General features: G+C 38.1%; 1 protein-coding gene across 3 annotated transcripts in view; it reads right to left on the bottom strand.

The window, feature by feature from the left end:
* Nucleotides 1-8,946: 8,946 nt before the first annotated feature.
* Nucleotides 8,947-22,029, bottom strand: part of PDE3A (phosphodiesterase 3A) — a 319,769-nt gene continuing 306,686 nt past the window's right edge. For all 3 annotated transcript variants that reach the window (XM_082740632.1, XM_082740633.1, XM_082740634.1), the window contains exons 15-16: nt 20,896-21,151; nt 8,947-13,110 (exon numbers count right to left, since the gene is read on the bottom strand). In XM_082740632.1, the coding sequence (XP_082596758.1) occupies nt 12,869-13,110; nt 20,896-21,151 (498 nt within the window). In that variant the 3' untranslated portion in view covers nt 8,947-12,868. The remainder of the gene's footprint in view (nt 13,111-20,895; nt 21,152-22,029) is intronic.

Below are 22,029 nucleotides of genomic sequence, written 5' to 3'. Positions count from 1 at the left end.
GACCATCTTCTCTTGTGTGTCTCTGTCTTCTGTTCTTGAAAGGACACCAGTCATAGTGAATGAGGTCCCATTTCAGTGACCTCAGCTTGATCAATCTGCAAAGGTCCTACTTCCAAATAAGGTCACATTCAATGATACTGGAGGCTAGAATTTCAACATATTTGAGGGCGGGCGGCACAATTTAACCATAATATTCACATTGTCATTTCCCTCCTTACCTGAGTTGAGTTTCGTACAACTGTTTGCATCACTCACTTGCACAGTACGATGGTGCATTCCCTTGTCCATTGGTCAGTTTGTTGCTCTTCCTTGGCAAACCACAGCTGAGTTAAATTCAACTTCCCGTCCACTCTGTGTTTACACCCACATAGTTGAAGAAAACTCATTACCATGCCCTCAGGGCTTATCTTTAATTCATGACCACTAACCTCACTGGGTCTTAGAGGCACTGTTAAACATATCTTTTTATAACCTAATCAGTTTTCCTTTCTCCTGAATGACTTCTCCCAAACTTTGGTTTTCCCCCAACTTTCATTACCAGCCAATGATCTTGCTTAGGGAACTCACTGATGAAAATTTTAAAATCAGGAGAGAAATACTGTATTCTGCCCTCGCCAATTTACTCCCCCTCCGTATGTGTATTCATATTATTTGTCTTTCTATTCCTATGGATGTATGGTTCATGTTGCTAAGCATACACTATCATCTATGCTCCTTATCTAAAATTCCTCTTCTAGGGACGCCTGGGTGGCTCAGTTGGTTGGACGACTGCCTTCGGCTCAGGTCATGATCCCGGAGTCCCGGGATCGAGTCCCGCATCGGGCTCCCAGCTGCATGGGGAGTCTGCTTCTCCCTCTGACCTTCTCCTCGCTCATGCTCTCTCTCACTGTCTCTCTCTCTCTCAAATAAATAAATAAATTTAAAAAATAAATAAATTAAATTCCTCTTCTATATTTCTTGTCCCGCTTGTTCTTTTTTTTGCTTCTACCACTTTACCATAGCTACTTTCATCAATAACATCAAAGACCTTCACATTAATAAATCCAGAGATCAATTTCCAGGCTTCATTTTAATTGATTAGCAGAATTGTATACCACTGATTGTGCCCTTTCCTTTGATCCGTTTTTTAAACCCAGTTTTTAGAACCCCCCACTCTTTCGGTTTTCCTCCTGCCTCAGTGGTCATTTTCCATTAACATTCATTGCCAAAACACTACACAGTTCAGTCCTTAGAATATCTTCTTTGCTCTATCTACACTTACTCCCTTATGACCTCACCCAGGCTCATCACTTAAAGTCTCATTGATAATTTAAGATGAATGAGGTTAAGAAAAACTTTGCAGTCCCGTGTTGGAAGTAGGAGTTTTCAGTCTGAATAGTACATATGCCAGATCTCTGCACTGAAAAGGTCTAAAAACTCGCGCTGGTGGGAATGTAAAATGGTATACACATTTTGGAAGAGGGTTCGGTGGTTTCTCATAAAGCTGAGCATATTCTTCTCATATGATCCAGTAATCACACTTCTTGGTATTTACCCAAAGGAGTTGAAAACTTATGTCTCCTCAGAAACCTGCACATAGATGTTTATAACAGCTTTATTCGTAAGTGCTGAAACTTGGAAGGAACTGCAATGTCCTTCAGTCAGTAAATAAATAAATAAATAAATAAATAAATAAATGGTGGTCCTATCCTACCCAGCCATGAAAAGACATGAAGGAAATTTATTATTTTTTAAAACATTTATTTATTTTAGAGAGACACAGAGAGAGAGAGAGCACAACGGGGAGGGGCAGAAGGAGAGGAAGAAAGAATCTCAAGCAGACTCCTCACTGAGTGCAGAGCCTGATGCCGGGCTGGATCCCAGGACCCTGAGATCATGACCGGAGCTGAAGCCAGAGTCAGATGTTTAATAATTGTGTCACCCAGGCACGCTGACTTGGAGGAGCTTTAAATGCAAATTACTAAGGGAGAGAAACTAATCTGAAAAGGATACATACGGTATGATTCCAACTCTAAGACATTCTGGAAAAGATAAAACTATAGAGACAGTGAAAGACCAGTGGTGGTCAAGGTTAGGGCTGTGGGGGATGAATAGGCAGAATACAGAGGATTTTTAAGGCAGTAAAAATACCCCATGTGATATTATAATGATGAATACATGTCATTATACATTTGTCCAAACCCTTAGAATGTACACCACCAAGAGTAAACCCTAAATAATGGACTTTGGGTGATTTATGACATGTTCATAAGTAGTTGATTAATGGTAACAACTATACCATTCTTATAGGAATATCGATACTGGGGGACGTTGGGTGTATGGGAGCAAGGGATATATGGGAAATCTCTACACCTTCGCTTCAATTTCATTGTAGGCATGAGTTTCCATTATGTAGAATAACTCTGTGGCCCATACACCTTCTTTATCTCCACCTTGTTCCTTATCCTATTCATAATTTGTAGAAGATAGAATTATAGCCCCCAAAGATGTCTGCCCCATCATCCCCAGAAAATCGTAAATAATTTTCAAATGTAATTTAAGGTCTTAAAGTAGGAAGATCATCTTGGATTCTCTGGGCCCAATATAATCACCCGAGTCCTTAAAAGCAGAGAACGCTCTCTAGCTGGAGATGGAAAGGATGCAGCAGAAGTGAGAACGTTTCAAAGTGTAAGAAGGAATCATGTAACATTGCTGGTTTAAAGATGGGGCTGGTGAGAAAAGCAATGCCTGAAGAAAGGAAATGGCCTGAAGAAGCTGAGAGAGGTTCCCAGTGGTCAGCTGGCAAGGAATGGGGGCCTCAGCCCTGTAACACAAGGAACTGCATTTTGCCAACAACCCAAGTCTGTTCAGAAGTGGATTCTAGATACTTCAGGGAAGAGCCAGGCTGGCAAACACTGGATTTTAATCTTGTGAGAGAGCAGAAGTTGTGAGCTAATAAGTTTGCACTGTTTGAAGTCACCAAATTTGTGTTAATTTATTACAGCAGAAATAGAAAACAAATACATAATCACTAGCTACTTTGAAGTCTCTGAAGACCAGGCCTTCTATGAATTCACCTTTGCATCTGGCAGGGAAAATCAGTCAGACTGACAATAGAGCAAGGAGCCACTGTACTGAGTGCTAATGACTAAGTATGAAGCAATGTGCACCACCATGCCCGGCCCAGCCCACCCAGCTCTGCCTGGTCCCAGGAGACAGCAGGGGCAGCTGGACAATTCCTCAAATCTGACAGATTTCAGCAGAAGTGGACGTGGAGCTCCTTTCTTAAGCCAGCAATGGTGTCAGAAAAAATGAGCAGGACATGAAGTATCTTCAGAATTAAAGAAGCTTAAATCTGTCCCAACAAGCAGAAGATTTTCTAATGATTTAAGAATGGATTTTCTTTCTTTCTTCTTTTCATTGGTTAGGGTATATCCATATCCCAAGCCTCACCTCATGCGGTTCAACGAGCGTAGGGGAGATGTGTAGAGCTGACCCAGGACACACACTGAACTGATCTTTGAGGCTTTCGATTCCTGTCAGTGGCTGTGGCTATCCCTTTGCAATGGCCTGGATCTCAGGATCCATTAGAAGATACACATCATCACCTCTCTTATTGTACCATGGGAATTCACTTTTCCTTACCTAAAAGAAGTTCGACAGCACCTAATTGCAGGAAGGAGATGAAGGTTCAGGTGGGAACAGCCAGATATGGCCTCCCTTCCACTGAGGCCTATAGCATCACTGTAAGAGGATAGCCCTGGGTGTCACATCTTGGGTGTCACATCACATAAGAGTCACATCTTGAGAAGATATTGGCAGTCTTGCTCCTTTGTGCTGTCTGTGGTTGGAAGAGGGTGTATGTACACAAAGGAAGAAAGAAAATACAAGTATACAGTGTGTGTAAATACTCCACTGATATACTTTGCCCAAGACATAGAAATATAAATGATAAATAGTTATTTATTTCGGTGGAGGATAGTTTTGGACCAGAGTGAAGAAAGATATGAATACACCAAACTTAGGAGCGGGATTTTTGTCTAGGTAATGCGGAAATCTGTACATGTAGCTTACAGAATTAATTCCTTGAGAACTTTGGGTAGAAATCACATTTTGCTTTGGTTTCTGAGGACTATATATTTGAGTTAATTAAAATACTCTGAATGCCCTGAATCCTTCAGAGTCCTTGAAAGCTTTCAAATACACAGAACAGAAATAATTCTGAATCTTTACAATCAAATATCCCATGTATTGGGCATCAGCAGACAATCTTTATAGGACAAATTGTAATATTTATGGGATAAAGATCAGAACCCCTTATTTTATAGGACTCTGAAGCTAAATGCCAGAAATCCGGGGATCTTGATTATGGTATTGACTATTTGTTTAGAGAAAGGACACAGCTTAGCTACAGCGAGATGAAGATTAACAAAGATATGAATTCATTGGTGACAGGGAAGGGAATGTGACCATGGGAATAGAGGCCCCCAGGAGTCATTAGGAATTGTAAAGAATGTCTTGCTACAGTGTGCATAGTTCTGGCACAAGTCACTGCATTTGGAAATGCGAGGAAGGGGTGTCTTCAAAACTGGATGGGGGACTTGGATTGTACAAATAACTACATCAAACATAATACCACAGAGTTATATTTATATTATACACTGTTTTCACATTGTAACATCCACACTGATCACCTGTGACACAATTCTTATGATTTTGAGTATATGGTTACTGTAATATTTTTATATATATAATATATACATAAATATATGTATATTTATGTATATAAATATACATACACACATACACACACACGTGTGTGTGTGTGTGTGTGTGTGTGTGTATAATCTATAAAGTCAAGAGGCACTTCCAGGAATTCTGGCAAACAAGGAACATCATTGTAGTGTCTAAGCTAAAGAACAATAAAAATAAGTACAATTTATTATTTTTTTCTGTACAGATTTTACTTTTTACAAAATACTTATCAGCACATTAACTAAATTACTTAACAAATAATTATTGCAGGAAGATATTAAGTATTATTACGTATATTAAGTGCAAGACAGGTGAAAGGACAAGATTTCATTGCAAAATGATCACTTAAGTTCAATGCTTCACTCTTGGGTTTCTAAAAGTTGATAAATTTGGGGGGTTATTAATAAACATATTCAGTTGAAAGTGGTAAGAATTACCTTGTTAAAAACTGTCATGTGCAAAAGACATCCCCTATACTGTTGTTTTGGTTGGTACTTCTTTGAAAATATTGCTTTCTAGGAATACTAAATGAAGTTTATACTCTCTGGTTCCCAAGTACTCTATGAAGTTAAACATTTGGGACATGCTAATTTAAACTTTCCAATGGCAGTTTTTTTGTTTCTTGGGTTTATTGGCCAAGAAAAGGGAGAAATAATGACAGTCAGAACAACTACTCCATCAGGAATAACAAACCAATTTTAACACTAGAAACCAAATCAAATTAACCAAATTAAACCCTACCAAAAACACTCTAGATTCAAATTAAAGTTCTTTCAGTTGCACATCTTAATAGCATTATAGAAAGCTAGGGAGAATCGCATTTTCATTATTTTGCACTGAAAATTTCAGAACATTTATAAAAGCACCAATTTTCATTTTGTGATATGCATGATAAATATCTTCAGGAAAAAATATCAGGGAGTGGGTGGATTCAGTGATAGTTATTTCTAGTGCTCATCAACTAACAAACTCTCCTTGTTGGAACAAAAATGGTATGTGTACTTCTGTGAGAATATATCAAGAAGTAAAGTGATACTCATAAATGGAAAACAAAAACAAAACAAATCCACCAGTTAAGCAAACATAATATGGTGAAAATCCCAAGCAAATATTTCAGAGTATTAAAAAACAGTGATTTTTTAAAAAAAAACTAATGAACAAATATATACTAAAAGTCAGGCCAATAAACTCCACTAATAGGTAAATACATAGATGTGCTGGGTTATTATTTAAAGATAGCAACACTATGGTACTGATTATGCTTATAACTAGCTAAAACAAAATATGTGGTAGGAGTGGCTTGAGCCGTAAAAATCAGTTAACTTTTAAAAGAAGCTTGATGGAAAATTCTAACAACCAACAAGTTATATACACAAATAAAACATGTTTAAACAATTACTTTTAATTTTGCATGAAATCATCCAAATATTTTGCTATAATATAGGGAGTAAAATTACTAGATTAAAACATAAATCCTTCCCTTCAAAAGGTAGTCAAGCAGCAGTTTCCAAGCTCCAAAGGCGAATTTGTGTTCCAGAGCACGTGCAAGTGCTGACTGTTGCAAGGGATTTCAGGGTTGAACTATGGATCCATTCAGTCCCTTTATTCCAGAGTAACTGATAAATAACTAAATTGGTTTGTCACAAAGATGAAGGGGTGTCCCAGAGTAATCCTTCACATTTTATGTAGTGTTCACTCCCAATCTATAGCTCCGTTTTTGTTTTTGCTTTTTAGTACCATGGGCTGTACAATGAAACCAGGCTTGGCAAGTTAGAACTTGGGGTGAAAAGCATTTTTTCTCCTCATTATGGCAGAGGAGAAGTTGATTCTTTTTGCTTTACTATTTTGAGCATGGAAAGTAAAATTGAAGAGAATCCCCACTTTTCTCCTATGAGTCTTTTTGTTTTGTTTTGTTTTGTTTGTAAGAGGGAAGGGAGGATTTCCTGCTACAGTTTTTTTTTTTTTACCTGAAAGAAGCACTTCTATTGACACTGAAATTTTAGTTAAGGCAGTAAAGTTTTAAAATAGTTTTTAAATTACTTTTCTATTAATGAATTACAAATTCCAACCTACCATTTGATCAGTCTTGGTAGATGAAGCAGTGGGTGTGGATTATTGCCTGGTCAGTGCTTCATCTGTGAAAGTCAAGATTAATAAGATGTAATTTTTCTTAGTAATGAAGGTAAGTATTTGGCATTTTCACTGTGTCATAACTTAGCAAAATGTAATCTACATTAATAGACCACTTATTCTAAAAACAACCTAATCCAAGATAAATTGCTGTATAATAATACATTTTTTTTCCTTGGGAAAACCCAGAACAACTCAGGCCTATAATTTGTACACCTAATCTAATTAAACTATTGGGAATAAATTTATTTTTATTTATTTCATGTATTCCTTGGACCCTCCATAAAGCATTTGCCTCCCTGAGGCATGACATACATTAGAAAAAAAAGAATTAAATATTCTTTCCAGTTTTCTGTTACACAATAGTAGTTCTGATTATACTAATGTATTTAGCATTTCTATATCATGGAATGTCATTTTGTGAGTTTTTAGTTAAAAAAAAAACCCACAATTTTTTAAACAGCTTTGGTTCAAATGCTTAATCAAATTTAAATATTCTTGATAGTACTTACATAGGATGATTTAATATTACATCTCTCTGAAGCAGTTTTTGATTGAATTATTTGCATGACCAAACTGATGCGAAGCAATGAAGAAACCTTTCTGAACAGGGACATGTTCAGTATTTATCAAGAAGGCGGTGGCTTGACTTCTCTTTTCTGTTCCACCACTCCTCAGGGAAGCAGAAATCCTTGAATACCAAAGCCTGTCAAAGCAATCAACCTCAGAAGTATAATATGAAGGACTAGCTGCCCTTAGATAGGAAATTCAGCTCTTTTTAGAGCTTGAAGCATATGCCAAAAACTAATTTTGTTTTCCATCTCTACATAATTCCATGTATAATCTTACTACACTTGAATAATTTATAGTGGATCAGTATTTTGAATCTCCAGATGTGAACACTGAGTTCCACCAAATTATAAAGCTTTAATGGTCAGTTTTGGATCTCCAAATGTATTTTGCAACAAAATACCCAATTCTTCTGGGTCATCATTGTTAACCTGCTGTTAGAATGATTTCGTAATATGAACATAAAGATCACTTCAGGTGAAATAAAAGCACCATTAGGTAAGGTAAACGCAGCATCATTTTAACAAATTATTAATCTTGACTTTCACAGATGAAAGTCAAGATTGGTGATACACAAATGGCCTACCATCCATAGTCTATCATGGAGACTGAAAACCATGTTCTTGTCTCTGACCATGGGTCATCAGTGCTGAACACGGTAAATACCAGCTAACCTCAGGTTAAGTGATTCAATGCACTGTTTCCAGTTTCATTAACTCAAGGCTATAGTCTAGTTAATTCATCCCAAACTTGCCGTAAGAATTTGGGTATTCTAGAGAAACCACCTAATATGAATATAGGACCTAAGACTTGCATAATTTGCTCTGAGTAAATGTTCTGTGAGTAATTTTATTTTGGAATGCTCTTCACCTAAAATGGTTACTTGGTTTCCTAATCTTTAGGTAGAATTCCATTGAACAGACTAACAACATCAGCAAATTCAGTTTCCTTTCAGAACAATCACGAGAGAAAGGAATGACCTAAAACAATTATCATAAAGTATTTTGTTGCTTATTAGGAGAAAAGGTGAATAAAGGAAACTCAGTTTGGTTTCAAACTATATAGATATTTTAGCTCTTGGTGGTTTGTAGTTGAGCTATTGGCATTTGAAATTTTATTGACATTTTCTTTCCATATGCAGTAGCTGATACTCTCTAGAATGAGGGGAATCTTGATTTACCCCAGACTATGAAAGTTTACAAAACTCTGTTTTACTGGAGTCTTCTGCCAGTCTGAAAAGAAAACAGTTTATTTCCAAAGAAGCATATGAGCTAGGAAAGGCATCAAATGGGGACTCAGCATTAGGATAGAAGAGAGGATAGTAAGATCCTTACTTTGGTTTTCATTCTTATTTTACAAGTATTTTAAAAGGCAAGGAGAGTGGAGATCCCCATACTGACAGAGAACCACCAAAAAATACCTGCCAAAGTCGGACAGAAATGAGTTTTTGATTATTCACTTCTCATTACTCAGCAGTTGCTCATCACACAAATAGCTCACTTTTGTAAAACAGTCATTTCAAACTTAGACTTTATTTACAATGATAATTTTCATATCTTTATTACTTAGAAAATAACTTATATTTTTCCACCATTTAAACAAAGAATAGGCCTGAGTCTCATGCCTTTTGCACAGCTTTTACCGTCAAAGAAAGTTCTCTGGGCACGTGACAGGGGACACTGGGAAATCGCAAATCAAGAGAGGCAGGGGACATGAGGAAATCACAATACATACATATAATATGAACAGTCTGCATGTTCTACAATCCCTTTCCTTTAGTTTTATTGGGATTGCCCTGATTAGGGTTTGTTCGGAATTCCATCAAAATGGAACAGACAGAATTGGGTATTCTGCTTTTAGAAAATGAGTATTTTCTTAAATATGAGGACATTCCTTCACTTGTCAGATGAAGACCAACACAGATCTATCCAAAGCTGTCTTCATCTTCTACTGAGAGCAAAACCAAGTCTTATATAAAAGACAAAAAATACAATTTTATCACTTAGAAAAAAAAAAAACAAAGTGGTGTTTTCACCAGGATAAAGGTTGGCTTAGATGGACTAAAAGACAAGAATGTCTGAAAAGACATTCTATGAGCATGCTGGAGATGACACCAGTGATGCTCACAGGATACCTGGTCTTTTCCTTAACAGAAACCAACCCTTAGCATCAAGGTCACCAGTTCCCATTTTTCCCACCATTGGTTTTATGGCTATCTATACAACCATTCTTTTTCCTAAATGGTCTAGAAACCCCTTTATTTGAAAGACCTGAGTTTATCTAATGGCACCTATAAACAGGCTCATATAAAAATGTAGTAAATGGCCACAAATACGCTGGCACCACAGGGAGTAAGCTCCAGAGTTGGAAGGAAACATGGGAATATTGCTGTCACCAAGGCAGGGGAGAGTATCATCGGCTGAAACCGTCTTTTTATGCCCCTAGGCTTCCTTTGGGATGTAATGAATGTGTATGAAAGCCTCATACTTGATCTTCATTCCATTATTTTGATGGACTTTTAGTTTTAATAGACTGGCAATTTATTTTTGAAGAAAAGATGGTCAATCTGCCTGGACTGATGAACTTAATTCTGGAATGAAGAGGTTCTAAGTGCTTTGGCCACCAGTACTTCATGTACTTTAAAACAAAATAAATGAAACTAGGTAGTTTGCTAAGACCTCTACTCTGACAGCCAGGCTGGCCCCTAGTTGAGGCCTCCCAGCTTTGACCAAGCTACCCTCGTAGGCTTCTAGACTCTTAACTGCTAGGCTATCATCCCACTTGCTCCACACTCCCATTTTTCCTTGACTTAATGAGTGTTTTAGATATGTATGCCATTAGGAGAAAGGGAAAAGACTCGTTTTGTTAAGGAATTAAATGCAAGAGGTATATGGGCATAATTTTTTTTCCTCCTCTCTTATTGGTAAGGGCAGGAGAACAGTTAAAGTAACTGGGGAAGTAAATGCATCTGACTCACAGTAATTTTTGCAAACATGAGACATGTAGCTGAAACACTAAGAAAATGGAACACAACTCAGTACATCCTGAATAATGAAGACCTCATGTGTTAAGTCAAAAAACAGGTAATTATTCTCATTATTTAAGTAAAGTCTGCAATCTACTTGAGTCTTTTCATATTTTCTTACTTAATGGGAAACTTGCTTTGAAACAGTGTTTGTTTTTAATTGAATTATCTTTGCCTTGTTTGGAAAATGCCACGGTTAATGTACAATCATTGCTTTGGGCGGGAATAATATTCATTTATGAGAAACAAAGGAATCTTTAAAATGCAAATACTCTTTTCTATTATGTCAGAGGAAATAAAAGTTAGAAATCACCATCAAGGTCTACTTAGAAACTAAGATCGTTTCATTGGTGAGCAGTTCCATACATAGTATCGAAGGACTTATGATCAAAAAGTGTTGACAAGAAATGGACACCAATCATAAAAATTTGGTATTGGTTAAGAAAGTCCTTCCATTTGGGAGACATGGACCCCAAAATTTCCCAACAGGTAGTAAAAATTCCTAGTGGAAAAAAAAAAAAAACACTTTTTTGTGGCATCCTCATTTAATTGGCACAAAGTAACTGTATCAGGTTATCATTTAAATTAGGATAGGCAGGTAAGTGGCTGTCCATAGACCTCGGTGCAAATGAATCATCCTCTTCTTACGGGGCTTAGAGATAGATACAATGTATACAAATGGTGATTAAAATATAACTTTATAAAAACGTTTCCCTTTTCCTTTTTTTTTTCTTAAAAAAGAGTTTACTATCTACAGAAACAAATCTTTATATTTACATCAAGATAACTATTCATGACAAATATAATAATATGAAATAAAATATTGAAAGTGAGTATCAACTTTTTAAATAGAGGTTTGGCTCACAGCATAAACAAGTGTAGATAAACAAATTAAAAAAAAAAAAAAGACTTCCAATAATAGGCCCAGTCCCCCCAAATCCTTCCATAATCTTCCCTGCCCAAAGGAACATGACAAGGGGCCAGACTGCAGATCGAAGCCACCCCATCCCACAGCACGTGGACCACCACAACAGGCCCTCCGTGGAAACTTGGCCACCCAAAGCCAATCTTCAACAATTGCCAAGAATCGGTCTCTCACTCTGTCCACACACACCAAACCCCGAGTTGAAATTGCCCCCCTTCGCCTCTCACTATATATCCTCCCATAGCAGGTTCTTCTTTTGCTTTTGTTCTTGCTTTTCTTCCTTCCTCTTCTACCACACATTTTGCAGCACATTAAGACCCTGGGAGATCCATTGTATTAGAGCAATTCCCCAGGTCTTCCCTGGCAATGTTTTAGAATGCTAACCTCGTGAAAAGATCTGTCTCCAGCTCCTCCTTAAGTGTTTACGTATAAAGAAGGCCATCCCCTTACAAAGGTGATTCGATCTTCCGTGAGTGACCTACTCACAAACAGCTCCTATACATTCATTAGGCAAGGAGATTGGAAAATGCCTGTCTTCCAGGTTTCAGGCTGGCAATGGAGTGCCTCCAAGTGGAGCCTGGGCAGTAGTACCAGTCACATGGCCCGCTCGCCAGCCTGTGACTACCCTCCCTCTGGGGAGGGGTTGTACTGGAGCTACATGGAGGAAGGCATTTGGCACAACTGCCTCTCAAAGACACTCCAGAGTGAACCACCTTCTCTTTGTTCAGATGCACAGAGTCATTTGCTGCAGCTACTCTACGAGCTACTAAAACCAAAAGAATCTCTGGTACATACACACATACACACACACAGGCACACTTTCACGCCTCTCTGTCTCTGTCTCTCTCTCTGTCTGTCTCTCTCTCTCTCTCTCTCACACACACACACACACACACACACACACACACACACGGTGTTGGCAGGATGTGTAAGAACTCAAATAACGCTCTGGAACTTTCATCCGTCATTACTAAGAGCCAAAGCTCCTTAGTTGGGAACTGACATTCCCTGCACTGTTTCCCTGCTAAGCCGCACCATTTCCTTTGTGATTTGTTTTCCTTTATTTTTTTCCTTTATAACTTATTATATCACAGTGAGCACTATATATCTTAACATGAATGTTACTAAATGGTGGTGCCAGGAAGCCTGGCTTTCAGTGTGCATGTGCGTGTGCGTGTATGTGTGTGAATATGTTTTACATGTATCTACGTGCGAGCTTATATACACACACACATATATATGTCTTCCTTAAAAAAAATCCTTAGAAGCTGGTGTTGCAAATGTGAAAGCTTCTCTGAGCAAGAGTTTTTAACAATGTACCTCACTGTAAAAATAAACCCATAAAATGCGAAGAATCCCAAAATGCAATAGCTGTTTGCTCATCTTCTCGTATTTCTACAGTGTTGTGTCTAAGTGTTGTGCTGGCTTGAAAAGAGTCTGTGACAAGTCACTCTGCTGGGAAACACAGCTCATTGTATCCACTGTCACTGGTTTTGCTCCGGAGCCGGGATCTCCTCTCCTCTGGGCTTCCCTTTCTCTTCCTCTTCTTCCCTGATGGCCTGGATCTGTTCTGAGGGAGGCGGCTGGGCGGACGGGTCCAGGGATGGGTTCTCTATGCCCGCCAACCGCTGCTCCTCTTCAATGACTCTCTTCCACATCTTGTGGTTCTGCAGGAGGTGCTGAGTTATTTGGCAGTAGATCTTCCTCCTTTTGAAAGTTTTCTTTCCTGAGAAAACACCAAATTACTTATTTGTGTGCTCAGTTATCTCTTTTCACATTATTCATAGGAGCTAAGTACCAAGTGGATACGTGTCCCTGGATTTGTTTACCACAGTAACATTGCTGGTAAGAGTGGGTAAGGAAGAGGAAGATGGCAACAATCAGTCATAAATCATCGAGACATATAGTAAACAGCATTTTAAGATTCTGTAATGCCCAACACAGTTTTGCTTGCATCTTGGCGTTATTCTCCAGTCACATCCTCGAGACTGTTCACCTTAGACTACTGGAAGAACTTCTTGTTATGTCTTCCTTTACCTTGTCAACTAATTCAACTCGCACAAGTCTACAAGACTGGTTTCTTTAAAGCTGGTTTCAGTGTTATTGTTCTGCTTCATGGGGACTAAATAATTCATGTCAAACTCCTCTCAAAGTTCTCCCACAAGGTGGCACGAGCCCACGTTTGCAGTCTTCCTTCTTCTACAGCCTGGCTTCTGTCTCTACTTCACTGTTCTCTCTCCTGTACATACAGTGAAATCTTCTGCTTTCAAGTTGGTACTGCCCTCTTTCTCAAATGCTCTTCTCAGTCACTGAAAGTTCACACCCATTTATTATTTTAAGATTCAAATCAGATTTCACTGAATTCCTCCTCTAAGAAACAATCTCTCCCCCTCCCCCTCTTCTCAACTCTCATTTTACTCCATATATGCTTGCCTTTTTTAGATCCAGATTGCTTTCCTTTTTTCCCCCCTTTCTCATTATCATTATCTCTTTTTCTGATCACCAAAGTCATTGAGTGGAAACTCTCATCCCTTTTTTAATTATGTAGTTCTAGAAAAGGTTTTCAAATTCTACTCCCCACCCCCCAAACTTCTGACAAAATAGCTATGTCTCAGTGATGGGTCAAAGGGTACACATGTGACCCAAATCAGGTCAGTTGGGAGTCCTTCCCTAGGATTTTTTTTTCCAATGGCACAGAATGGAAATGAGTCAGGGACTGGGAATTGGGGATCTTTTCTCCTCTGTTTATTTATCTGGAATGAAGGGAACACAGAGCTGGCTATAGTCCAGTCTCATGAAAAAAGCAAAGATGAAGATCAGGCTATCAGGCAGGAGACTCCGAGACAAGGGCAGATGCAAGTAAGCGTGGATACTAGACAACATCAGGTTTACCTAAACCAATCATTTTCCCTTTTGCATATGCTCACTTGATTGGAGTCTTGTCACTTGGAACTAAAACATCGTCCTCAATAATGTGCATCCTTTAGGACATTTATCTTGTTCTCCTATATTCTAGGCATTAGACCCTCTATTAGACTATAGCTTCTTTGAGGAAGCCTTGTAAAGACCCATAAATACCTCAAACAGAAGCAGGCTCAGCAAATATGTATTTAATAAGTAAACAAATTACATTATCTTGGTGACCCAAACATTTCACGTTTTCAACAAAGAAGTACTGAAGCCAGTTTTTACAAATCACATCTCTTGGTTGGGGAAGTGTAGTAAAATCAATTTCAACAGAAGAAACATAAGATATTTTAAAGAATTTGAATTGATACCATAATTCACTGTTTAGTCTTCCATTTCCTTATCTACTTATTAAGCACCTAATATGTACCAAGTAGGCCAGATTCTGGTCGCTCACTGATAGACATAATGCTTACCAGCATGGAGTTTTTACTCTAGTGGGTAGAAAGTGGAAAATCAAGTGCAATCACACTGAGACTTACAAGATCTTTTAAAGGTGGCACAAAGAGAAAAAAAAGGACTCAGCAACATGATGATGATGCCTGGGGATAGAGTGAAGGTAATGGAAATGAAAAGAAGTCGGTAAGTGTGAGATATATTTGTGAGGTTTCATCAACAGGACTTTGGCAACTGATTAGATGTAGAGAAAAAAGAAGAGGGATGAACCAAGTTAAAAAACAGAGCTACCCTATGACCCAGCAAGTGGTATTTACCCAAAGGATACAGACATTGTGATTTGAAGGGGCACATGGACCCCACTGTTTAACATTGTAATGTCCACAATAGCCAAAATATGGAAAGAGCCTGAATGTCCAGGGACAGGTGAATGGATAAAGATGTGGTGTACATGTACTCATATACTCACTCATGTACTCACTCAGCCATCACAAGGAATGAAGTCCTAACATGTGCAATGATGTGGATGGAACTAGAGGGTATTTATTACACTAAGCAGAGTCAGTCAGTCAGAAAATGACAAATATTGCAAGATTTCACTCTTATGTGGAATTTAAGAAACAAAACAGATGAACATAGGGGAAGAGAGGGAAACATAAGATGAAAAATGAGAGAAAGACAAACCGTAAAAGATGCTGAACTCTAGGAAACAAACTGAAGGTTGCTGGAGAGGTCAGTGGGGCAATGGTGTAACTGGGTGCTGGTATTAAAGATAGCATGTGAGGTAACGAGTGCTGGGTGTTATATTCCACTGATGAATCACTAAATTCTACCTCTGAAACTAAGAAAAATCAAATCAAACCAAAACAAAACCAAAAAAACCAACCCTGAACTGTCTGGCCTGAGCCGTTGAGTAGTATTAAGATATAGTGAGAAAGGCAAATCTTGAGATTTGAGGGGGATGCTGAACATGTAATGTCTGGGAGACCTTCCAGGGCAGAGGTAAAGTTGGCAGCTCATCTTGAGCTTTGAAGAGGGTCTGTTCACAGTCACAATGTAACTCTTGGTACCTTTATCTGAGTGACCATTGTAGACTTAGGCCAAGAATTTAGAAAGTAGGCTAAGATTCCCTGTTACGCTATAAAATTCCCTATGGGCAGAAACCTGTATCCTCTTTTTGTGTATATTCAAAACCTCCAGATGTTAGTAAGTATTCAGTAGTAAGAGTTTACTAGATGACTCATGTTCTCCCTACCTTCTGCTCCACAGTTGCAAGTAAATGATGAAGCGTTGGTAAGTCATAAAAATGACCATGATATGAAAAGGATATCTGATCTAATAGAGACTATGTTAAGAGGTAACAGTAATAGTACAAGTTTCCAGGATGGTCAGCAGGGATATGTGGGCTTACTTAATAAAGTAGCAATGATTCACAATGTATAATCAGGAGGAGGGGGGAAGAAGAAATAATAGAAGAAAAAAAGAGTAACGATAGGAAAAAAAAAATCCATTTGCTCTGCGGTGTACCAAAGGAACTAGAGCTCTCGGAGGCCGTCCAGCAAAATTTTTGTGGAAGTACTAGTGATTCCTTCAACAGCTTTATTTTAATATACCACAAAAATTTCTTGCATTTTACAGGATAAGATTGATTTAAAAATACAGATCAAATAAAAGGACCTTAAATTAAATCATCTTGAATTACTTTTGAGCCATGCAGACACAAAACAAAATTATTAAGCTGAAATAATGCTGGGGGAAGGGATACAAGCAGAGTCATAAGCAAAAATTTATAAAACAATTTACTGTATTCATTATTTTATTTATGAGATAAATCCACCAATCAAACTTATATCGACCACTCATTAATTGGCAAGCAATTTTCTGGATGCTATGGACACAAAGACTGATTAGTCCAGAGCTTGCCTTAAGGGAGCTTACAGTTTATAGGGGAGAGGGCAAAGAAGACAAAAAATGAAACACACATGTTGTATTTGTGTTTTACGACAATGTATGCATATGATCAAGATGGGCTTAATGTTCCCCTCAGCTTGACTAAACTTTAGATTGGTTTCTTCCAGAATATAGGTCTCTGACTTCCCTTTTCTTATAGCATTTACTTGCTAAGAGTTGAAAGTGCAAATACCTTCTCTGCTCCTTTGTAATATAAATCTTCTCCCAGCTTCTACCTAGTTTTACAATCCAAGAACATGTCTCCCACGTACCTGGGTGTGATTCCTTTGAAATGAAATCATTGAAAAAAACAGGGTCCCTAATTCAAGTCTCCATGGGAGGGGAAGTGTCCAACTTCACCAAGTACCAATTAGCAAACACAGATGGCTCTATCATATTGACCAACATCCCTCTAAGGTCCTATCCTGGATTTTCACAAACTCACACTAGTGCTTAAATATCCTCCTGCCTTAGTTTCAATGGAGTTGAATTTAATCTCTCTTCCTTATTGCAATAATCTTGAATAAAGTCTTTTCTGACACTTTTAATAAGTGTGCAGTGCAATTTCTCTCTGACACATCAAACCACGGCAACACACGACTCAATCTGCGAGGGAACAGGTAAGATTTTTTCAAAGGATAGGACACTTGAGGTGAGATGTAAATTTTGAAAATTAAATACAGTAGGTGAAAAAGGTGTGGGCAGCATTCCAGGCAGAGTGAAGGGCATGCATACGGCAGAAGGTCATAGGGTCCTGGAGCATGACATCAATTTCTTCATTTGAAAGTTTCTTAATAAGCATACACACACACACACACACACGCATACACTAAATTTTAAAAAATCTGAGTTATTCCTATAAAAATCAGTAAGATATATTACTACTACATTAGGTTGTTGTTTTTTTTCTTTTTCTTTTTCTTTTTTTAACTATTAAAGAGAGGGAAGGAGGGCCAGAGGGAGAGAGGGAATCGGGGCTCGATCCCACGACCCTGAATTCATGGTCTGTGCTAAAATCAAGAGTCAGGTGCTCAACCAACTGAGCCTCCCAGGCACCCCTACATTAGATTTTTAAAAGCACATTTATAAAATTACTCTTCTACCAAAGCCATCTACTTGCTTATTTCTACTTTGTTTTTATTGGAGTCAGGTACAAATCAGTTTCTGTTGAGAAATTTTTAAATGTTAATGTAGTTTTTAACCTATTCCTTTGAATCAAGAGAGTTACACGTGAGTACTGGCTGAAGGATAGATCTGAATCACAGTGATACGATTAACGCTACTGCCCAAGGTGGTCACTCCATCTGACTGCTGTACACATTCACGCAGTGTATTCATAGGGAAGAGGTAACAAAAGCTCAATTTTTCTCCTTTTCCTTTCAGGGCAGCCCCTATGAGAACAGCTGTTCTCTTATTAATGCTGTTAAACGTTAGCAATAAACCTCTCTGGAATTAAACTGAATAAGGTGACGTAGAAGAAAGTTTGTACCAAATAAATTTGCGTAGATTAGAGTCTGCAGGTGGTCTAAAGCATGCCTGTATTGGGAGCCAAATTGTTCAGCACTGGAACCTTTTGAAATGAGAACAAAGAGCCTTTCATTGCTCAAATTCTAAATGCAGCTTAGTACTTCATTAGAAACCTCTTAGTTCGCTGTAGGAATCTTTCAGATTTAATTATGAGGTTGGGAAAAAGCCTTCTTTCCCTAGGATACCATATTGAAACATTTAATTCTGTGTTTCCTGGGAGATCTCCAAGTTTTGCAAATTGCTGAAATTATCAGTGCATATTTAATCTAAATTTTTTCTGAAACCTAAGTTTCAGGCTAAATCAAGTTAACCATCTCAGTCAATATGATTACAGAATTAAAATTACTAGGATTCTACAGCAGTAGAGTTTGGAGGGCTTGGTCTGGAGAGCAGAATCTGGAAGTCAGTATGGCAACTGAACCCCACAGAACGGAAAAGTAATTGAATATCTGGTTGTCGCGTTTGTTGCTAAAGCCAATGTTGACAAGTTGAGCCTGTAAAATCTCTTGGCCTGTGTCCTTTGATTCCTGATGACTGTATTATGTGTGTGCTTTTTCGATGTGTTTGAGTTCAAATAGCAATCATTGAGTGCCCATGGGAACAAGGCTTTTCCAAGAGGCTAAGCTGACAACACTTTCTAATGTCACTCATTCAAAAAAAAAAACCCAAACCCAAACCCAAAAAACCCCGTCCTTTCCTTAAACAGCAAACTACAGGTCTCTGAAATGAAAACAAGTTAAAAAAAAAAAAAGGGAAAAAGGGAAAAAGAAAACCAATACATGTTTATTAAATGAGCAAATGAAAAAATAAGCCATGAATCCCAATCTTGGTTCCAAACTCTGAATTTCAGGACTAGCCCCAAATTGCTAATGGAAACCTTTTTTATAAGCACCAGAGAAATAAAATATAATTACTTCAATAATAGAATATTGAAGGAAAACAACTTTTGACTTTTTCCTTATTCTGTACCAAAGTTAATATATAGGACACAGAACTTGGGCAAAAATTTGACCTAGAATCAAAACTGCAAAACCCTCATCAGTTTATACTTAATAAAGATCTCCCTATCTTGGTAAGCTTACAGCAGAGTACTTATGTGAGGGCAAATGGGTCACCACCCATGTTAAACTGCATTTACTGGATGGCTGAGATGAACTGAGTCATGAATTTTCCTGACTGTGCTAAAAAATAGAAACAGATGATCAGAATATGTCTCTTTGGTAATATTTTGGATAAGCACTTCGAAAAAATATGACTGCACATTCTTTCTGAAGGCACATATAAATTACATACTATGTTTTCATGAATGCAAGAACAGTATTTGTGCAATAGCACTGTAAGAGTTATGGGCTTTACTAATTATGCTGTTTGGGTCTCCTCCCTATGACAGGAGAAATATCAAAGAATATTTCAAGATGAGAAGAAAAAAAAAAATCTCTTTTTACAGTCAGATAAACCCATGTAGCCATCATGTAAACTGGCTACATCATGTGCTCCAAATGAGAGACCAGATGGAAACACTTTTCATCATCATAAACACTACTGCTCTGTCCTGTTCAAAGCCACATTCTTTTCTCACTTGGATAATTTCAATAGCCTCTTAACTTATTACCCTTGTTCTACCCTAAACTCAAGGTATTCTCAGTACAGCAGCTGAGGTAACCCATTTAAAATGTAAGCTGAATCAGCTAACTCTTCTGCACAAAATCACGGACAGCTTCCCATCTTACTCAGAGTTAAGAGCCAAACTCCATACAGTGCCCTACAGAGCCCCACCCTCACGCCCTCCATCATCTGGCTCCCCACCGCCTCTCTCCTGCTGCTCCCTCACTACCTTTCCTCTCAGCCACCCCAGCCCAGCCCATGCTTCTTCAACACCCAGCCAACGCCCACCTCAGGACCTTTACACAGTTTGCTTTTCTCTCTTTCTCGGCACACTTTTTCCTATACTTCCATGGATCATTCCCCCAAATCTCTCAGTCTTTTTTTTTTTTTTTAATCATTTTTATTTAGCCCATCTGTGGCTACCTTATCTAAAATTTTAACCATTCTCTGCAATATTTTATATCCCTCTTCCATTTTTTTTTTAAAGCTCTAGCATTTATCAGTATCTCACATGTCAAAGACTTACCAATTGGTCTTGCTTAGTGTCTACGTACTCCACTAAAAGAGTCATTTAAATGGGCAACAATTTATTTATATTTTGCCTGATCTGCTCATGGCTCTATCTTCAGTACTTGGAAGAATGCCTGGCACAAAGTAGATGCTTAATAAATATTTGTTACATGAATGTGTGATAGCTAACTCTTACCACTTCACACAGCTTTCCTCCAACTAAACCAACATAAGCGTGTGGTTGCTCTATAGGGTATCTGAAACTCCTCTCATCTCTAAATCATTAAGATATTCTGAAGGACAGGCTCCAAATGTTTAATTTCTTTTTACTTCATAACAGAGGCTGTATCTTTATATGAATGTGGTATTATAATAGATTCCATAGTCTATAACTTCTATTATTATATTAGGGAAGGGAGGTTATACACAATCAGATGAAGATGGTATCTGGACACAAACTATGTACTTCTCGAGAAGCTCAAGACTTATCTGAACCTATGTTAAAAAAAAAGAAACTTAGAAAAAACACACTAGAAATAGATTTCATAAAACTTACTTGGAGATTCATTATTTTCACAGGTTTCCTCTTCGTTTGGTGCTTCCTCCTCCTCTTCTTCTTCTGGGTCATCAGTATCTCCTGACTCATCACTATCTTCCACCCATTTCCCTGGCATTAGTCCTGCTGAATCATAGGAGTTGCACAGAGGACCCACAATGTGAGAGATGAAGGATTCCTGAAGATTGGCCAACTGAGGAGCAGAACGGTCCATGAAGGGGCTTATTGGTAACCCAAGGCTGGCCTCTTCATCACCCTAGAAATAGGAATTTATCATGAAGGGTCAACCAAAAAGATACATGACATGGAAAGTTTAAAATACTAGTAGAGGGGCGCCTGGGTGGCTCAGTGGGTTAAGCCGCTGCCTTCGGCTCAGGTCATGATCTCAGGGTCCTGGGATTGAGTCCCACATCGGGCTCTCTGCTCGGCAGGGAGCCTGCTTCCTCCTCTCTCTCTGCCTGCCTCTCTGCCTACTTGTGATCTCTGTCTGTCAAATAAATAAATAAAATCTTAAAAAAAAAATAATAAAATAAAATAAAATACTAGTAGAGTCAGCATTCACTTGGCACCTAAAATCTGCAATTACGTAAGAACCCAGACACTCATGTGTGAACTCCCTCTTTTACTTGACTGCTAAAGGATTCTACCCAAATTGCTGAGATCCCTGTAGAAATGTTTTGTTGACATTTACCACTTTTGTGATCTTGAGGTTTTGGCTTTTGATCAAGGGGCAACAGAAGAAATGGTCTAATGTCTTAGCAGATGGTATTTCTTATCATGTCACGCCTTTCTCTATTAGGCTATAAATGTACTCAAAATGCAATGCTGGGAATAATTATGAAAAAAAAACAATCTATCACTTTTTTTCCTTTTACCTTGGCTGCTAGTAAAGCTTAGAATAATTTATTGCTCAATTAAAGATGCCACCTTATCTCAGCTTTTGGTTGAATTTTATCTTCTGTGATCACATGATTTCTGATAATCTGACTTGTCAACATGTTTAATAGTACTACTGTGTAAGTGTTTTTATTTTGAAATACTTCAAATCTTTCTGGAAAAAAATAACAGACTGTAAACCAGTAGTCACCTAGCAAAATTAACAAAGGAAATATACTGAAATACCAACAATCGTTA

The sequence above is a fragment of the Mustela nivalis genome (assembly GCF_964662115.1).
Source record: "Mustela nivalis genome assembly, chromosome: 7".
Classification (NCBI taxonomy): domain Eukaryota; kingdom Metazoa; phylum Chordata; class Mammalia; order Carnivora; family Mustelidae; genus Mustela; species Mustela nivalis.
This window is presented reverse-complemented; position numbering and strand designations above follow the sequence as displayed.